Below are 6,114 nucleotides of genomic sequence, written 5' to 3' on the forward strand. Positions count from 1 at the left end.
AAAACTTGTGTGTGACAACTACTGTATATGTCAAAATATAACAAACTCAGATTTACACTTAAGAATTGTTGCATCAAGATGCATCGGTAATCGGTTTAGAAGTGAATTGTTGGCCTCTGAATCAAAGTCAAATTGTGAGGTGCAAAGAGATTGCCACCCCTAGTTTTAACCCCTAATTTTTTTTATTTCAGGCCCTACTTACTGATATTACTTGTATTCACTTGCTTATTTATTTACAAATGTATTTCATTTATATATTATTTTATTTAAAATAAGCTATAATGTGATGCTCATCCAGGGGTCTGCTTCTCCGGATGATGTTACTGAAGTGCCTCTTTTTCTTCTAATACTGTATAGGCTACTCTTGAGTAGATTAAAGTAGTGTAGCCTAATTACAGAAAATACTCAAAATTTGGGCTTACAAAACTATAGTTACTTATTTAGATCAAGCACATCCAAATTTCCTAAATCCTAAGTTTCATCCATCCAACAAATGATTCTGAAATCTTTCTCCTATGACCATTTCCATTCCCTTTCCAGTGTGCGCCCATGTTAAGTACAGAAACAATTGGACACGGTGTTACTTAACTGTGGAGAAATTCATTTTTAAAAAGGAATCATTTTTAGTTTTCTGAATAGCCTATAGCCACATTAAAAAAATGCAGGTATACCATGTCTACATGTTATACTTGCATTTTTTTATGTGCAAATGCACACATGTAAATCAATGTAGCCATAGGCTTAGTAATTGAAGATAAAAACAAATTAAAAGAAAACAAAGGCCTACAATAAAGTCACTTATGGTGAAACATGACAGCTCATAAATCCTTGGCTTATTGCCATTGTGTCAGACAACTAAACTTCCAATGATGAGTTATTCCTTTTCAAGGCAGTGTTCATGTTTACACATATCTTCGTAAATCGTAAAAAAATCGTCGGCTTTTTATATTTATATTATACCGGTTACTCTAATTTATCTATCTAATTTTATGTTTCGGTTGGTGTTCATTTTTAAAGCATTGTTTTTATTTTATTTTACCATAAACACTGCTCTCATATGTGAAGGATCACGAGATTATCATATATGGACTAGTAGTGTTCATTATTGTAGCCCTTTATACAGTCTGTATAGAGGCTGGTTTTGCTGCTGTCGAAAGATATAGTTATTACAATATTAATTTCATAGCTGTAAATTCTGAATCAATAAGAAAAGGGGAAATACACAATCTCATAGAAGATTATAATGATGTTAAACTTCATTCATGAAAAAACTTAAACCTTTACCACACTTTAACAATATATAATATCATTCTTTAATCTAGCTAACAGAACACTTTTTAACGTGCACTCTCTCGCAAGCTTTAATAATAATGGTGAATTTTCACTGTGGTTCTTTTGTGTCAATGCTGTGACGGACGTGTCGAAGAGCCAATACAATTCTGAGCAAAACCCTCAAACCCACCCTGCAGTGCTCATGCCACCAATTATAGTTGACATTTAGCTAGTATAATGGGCGGGATGAAGCGCATAACAGGATAGTCTGCGTTGTAGCTAGCTATATATCTCGACGTCGGCGACTAGGAAAAATAGTTGGCTAAGCTTATCTTCACAGATGGAAGTGAGGAGAGAAAGCAACGCTATAGTATAGTACGAAATATTAAAAATAAGCTAACAGTATTCATGAATTTACTCACATAATTCTTTATAAAGTGCTCAGATTTTCATCTTTTAACACATTAAAGGTGCATTTACGCGAGTTTTGGTGCATTAAATGGAGGAGAAGAAGGAAGACGGAGACTCAGAGATACAGGAACATGGACCCGAGCACTGGTTCTCAAAATGGGAGCGGCAGTGTTTGGCCGAAGCGGAGCAAAGGGAGCCGAGCGAGGAGGAGGCCGACAACGACCAGGATAAACTGTGGCATCTCTTCCAGAACTCAGCCACTGCTGTGGCACAGTTATACAAAGGTTCAAACCTTCGGTTCTTTCTCCTTGTTTCTTATACCTAGCTATACTTAGCTAGCTAGTGACATTGCCAGTATGCATTTGGCTTGTTGGTTAACGTTAGCAACCTGGCTACTCACCTAACGTTTATGTAAACTAACGTTAGCGTCGATGACGGTAAAATGCTAACTAGCTCGTTAGCAACTCGCTGTCCAGTTAACGTTTACAGCTGATTTTGCAATGCTAAATTTAGCTAACTGTGTTAGCCAGTGACAAAAAATAGTTATGAACTCGAAACGGGTGTTATAGCTACACATGGTTCGATTGTTAAACAACCATTTCTAGTTTAAAGGACATAATTACATTAATTTAAATTAACACAGATACCTCTGTCAATAAGATATCTTGTTGACACCAAGTTAGACAGCAGCGGATAGCTAACGTAACGTTAGCCAGGCTAGTTACAAAATGGCGATGGTAACAACAATCGTAGCTACGCGACATTCCCAGATGACAGTCTCTTTTATACTGTAAGTGTTAACTGACGGGATTAGCTGTTGAAATGTGCTGTACACATATAGAGTTTACAGCACATAAATGCACACCCACTTTTAAACGCCTGGTTTGCTGCTGAGTGAGCAGGTTGTTTGGCAACCCGTAACTACCGTTATAATCACAAAATGGCGAGGATAGTATTGGTTCGCTGTGGAAATATTAGTTTGTCTGTAGTGCTCTTGGACAGAATACACTCCTGTCCATATGGGCAATCTATTCATGTTTGACATGCATGTTTGACATGGCTTTGCAACTTTACTGCTGAGAGGGCAGTTAAGTTGATGTGTCGGTTTCTCTAGCTAAACAAGCTGCTGCCAAGCTGGCCATCTAGCGCTGGCTGACAGTTATTTTTATTCCAAACCCTGTCCCTGCAATTGTAGATGCAAGACAAAATGGCGAATGAAAATAATCTCCACTTCAACACTATAATCACAAAGCTGTTGTGCCTCTCAGATGTTTTATTGCCCTTTGGTCATATTAATCAAGAGTGCTTGCTTTTAAATTACGTCCAGATGTTATCTATTGAAACCAAACATATTTCCTCTTTTCCTTCCACAGACAGAGTATGCCATCAGCAGGGCCTGTCATTGTGGGTGCCATTTCAGAACTCTGCAACAGCAGTTACCAACCTCTACAAAGGTATCTAACAACATTTATCTTCTCTCCAACTTTGATTTATTGCTCTGCCATACTACACTACACCTACAGTTGTGTTTGTGCCTTGTGTCATCATTAAGGTTGTTGCTGGCTATGACAGTACTTGTAATTGTACTTGTAATTGTAGACATGTTTTTATTGAGAGGCTCATTTAACACGTGGTAAACAAACCTGGCCATTATCACACTTATCAGCTCCATATTGATCAGTCTGTCACAGGGCTTGTATGTTTGGGTTGAAAAGAAAATGCCTTTTTTTTAACTTGCCTATGACAATGTCAGGAATTCACTAGTGAAATAGGGGTGCATGGTTATAGGAAGAATGAGATTTTACTAGACCTGACTCCTAATTTGGCAGTGTACTTCTCAAACTGGACAAAGAATTGCCAGGTAAGTAGTGCTAGCAAGTGGTGAGTAGTTGGCATCCTCTGGAAGTAATTTGCTGTAATTTAAAAGTGGTCAGTTATGTTTATACAAAAGAAATATAAAGTACAGAGCCAACATTTTTAAGCATAATGAGTTTATAATGGTTTCTGGTCAAAGACCAAAACATTGTCCTAACGGTATAAGGCTTTTTTGCTAGGCGTTTGAAATAGATGATTATTTTTATGATTGCTTTCCCCATTGCAGAGAGTGTGGAGGCACATCAGAGAAGTTTTGATCGGGGCATCCAGATAGGCCATCAACGCCGTAATAAGGTTGGTCTTGTCCCTCTGTTACATTTGTTAATCCCATCCATTCTTTTATATCTTGACACACAGACTTCATTAGATTTACACAGCAAGGATATTAAAGGCTGAGAAAAAAGCATCCACTTTTGTTAATGAAGTGAAACCTTGTCTAATTGTGGATTGATCCCTTTTCTATCGGATTGCAGGACATGTTGGCTTGGGTGAAAAAGCGCCGGAGAACCATCCGTAGGGAAGACCTAATCAGCTTTCTGTGCGGTAAAGCACCACCACACAGGAGTAGCAGGGCCAATCCCCGGCTGGCCATGTTGGCCCCCAGCCGGGCTAATTCACCAGCCGAGACTGGCTCATCTGTAGAAGCAGACCTCCAGCCCTTCAGGGAGGCCATAGCACTGCATGGTGAGTTACACACAAGCTTGACTCACAGCTTGAATGGTCATTCAAGTCATCTGATCAGATATGTGATTTACAATCCAGGAGGCAGCTACATTGTTGGTAACACTTTAGATTCTTCACAGTGTGACCTACTAGTTCCACAAATATAATAGGTTTAAGATTTGGAAATGTACTTTAAAGTAGTTGTGATATAAGATATTTTAATATAAAGATTTTTTTTTTTAAGTAGCTCATTACTTGTATACAGCTTGTCACCTGAATGAAGAAATAATATTGAGTTAAAGTACAGAAAGTTAGTTTGTGAGAGAGAACCTGCTCGTCCTTGCTTGATCGTACTCTGCCGCATGTGCCTTAGAGATAAGGATAGACTAGTTTGTGCATGGGTGTGTAAGTACTGGCCAATGGTGAAGGAGGGTCTCTCTCTCTCTGCGTGTGTGCGTGTGTGTGTAAAAATCAAGTAGTTTTTTAAAATATGCAGTTGCGACTCTTTGTTTGTAATTCAGTTACATTGCTTTTTTTGATTTCTGGTGTGCTTTCAATGCAAGTAAATATTCAGCACTTTATCTGAAGGTCCATATATTTTAAAGTGTAGCGTCAGGGTGAAGGATGTTAGGCATTTGGTGGTTTAGGTTACAGAAACACAAGTTGGGTCTGTGTCAGGAGGTTTTAGTATGTCTCCTTTCTGTTATCAGATACCTTCTGCATTTCCCCACTGGTGTTTGTGTGTTGGGACAGGCAAACTTGTTTTGAAGGGATGTGCCAACAAAAAGTATGTGCAGATGCCAATGTTTAAAATAACAATTTGGCCAATACCATAGACTGTATATCAATGGACAACGCATCCAGTTTGGCGAAGTGCTGCAAATGTGGAAGTGCCTTAAACTTGAATTCTAGCAAAGGGTTATATGTCTATAATATATGTATAGGGTTATTAAAAAAAATAATATTTAGTTTTTGAATAACTGCTTTAAAAGGCTCTTTAACACAACATTTAGCCAGCCCAAATTGATGCAACACAACAGATAAAAATCGGCCACGGCAATTGGTGAATGTCATCTTATTTGCAGATTGTAGACAACTGGGTGAATATTGGCAGATACTGGTGTTTGGCTGATGAATTGGTGCATCCCTGTCATTTTGATTAACATGGGCATTTCTGTCAACTTCACTGTTGAGTCTTTTAGGCAATCAGATTCCCAGATTTTCGGTCAATGTGGCAACACACATAAACTTGGTATTACTAACAACTGTGTAAAACAAAACCAGTTGTTCCATTTAAAATCCTCTAGGAAGATGCACATGCCAACTTGCTGTTGATGCCCCTTTGCTCAGGCAGTTGTAATTTGGGGTCTGACAAGTCATCATACAAAGTCCTACAAGATTTGTATGCAGTAGCTTGCTTATCTGTCTTATTTCTTCAGCTGATGCACGTTGTAAGGTTTTTTCTCTCTCCTCTCCATCCTGTCTTCTTCTCCTTTACCAGGTCTGAGTGGAGCCATGGCAAGCATCAGTGTGCGCTCTGGTGCTCCAGGGTCTCCCACACATGTGAGTGGGAGCAGCAGTAACGGAGGTGGTGCTGCCGTAGGTGGTTCTTCCGGCTCTGCACCTGTATGCCGCAGCAGGCGTAATGGGCTCCAAGACGTCGACCTAAACACTTTCATCTCGGAAGAGATGGCACTGCATCTGGACTCTACAGGCTCCGCCTCTGCTGGAGGGGGAGGAACCAGGAAACGAAACTCCACCCAGTGTAGTGATGTCATCACAGACTCTCCTACACACAAACGCAACAGGATGATCTGATCTGCTGCCTGTGTGTGAGGGAGTAGGGTAAAAGCCTTCAAAAGCCAAGGCTATGAGAGGGGGGGGGGGGGGGGG

The 6,114-nt window shown here is 39.5% G+C and overlaps 1 protein-coding gene across 1 annotated transcript in view; it reads left to right on the plus strand.

Annotated features, from left to right (window-relative positions):
• Window positions 1–1,512: 1,512 nt before the first annotated feature.
• c15h16orf72 (chromosome 15 C16orf72 homolog) overlaps window positions 1,513–6,114 on the plus strand; it is a 12,662-nt gene continuing 8,060 nt past the window's right edge. Inside the window, exons 1-5 of the mRNA XM_034894513.1 lie at window positions 1,513–1,967; window positions 3,057–3,137; window positions 3,785–3,852; window positions 4,032–4,242; window positions 5,723–6,053. Of these exons, the coding sequence (XP_034750404.1) occupies window positions 1,772–1,967; window positions 3,057–3,137; window positions 3,785–3,852; window positions 4,032–4,242; window positions 5,723–6,039 (873 nt within the window). The 5' untranslated portion in view covers window positions 1,513–1,771 and the 3' untranslated portion in view covers window positions 6,040–6,053. The remainder of the gene's footprint in view (window positions 1,968–3,056; window positions 3,138–3,784; window positions 3,853–4,031; window positions 4,243–5,722; window positions 6,054–6,114) is intronic.

This window comes from Etheostoma cragini, chromosome 15 (genome assembly GCF_013103735.1).
Source record: "Etheostoma cragini isolate CJK2018 chromosome 15, CSU_Ecrag_1.0, whole genome shotgun sequence".
NCBI lineage: Eukaryota > Metazoa > Chordata > Actinopteri > Perciformes > Percidae > Etheostoma > Etheostoma cragini.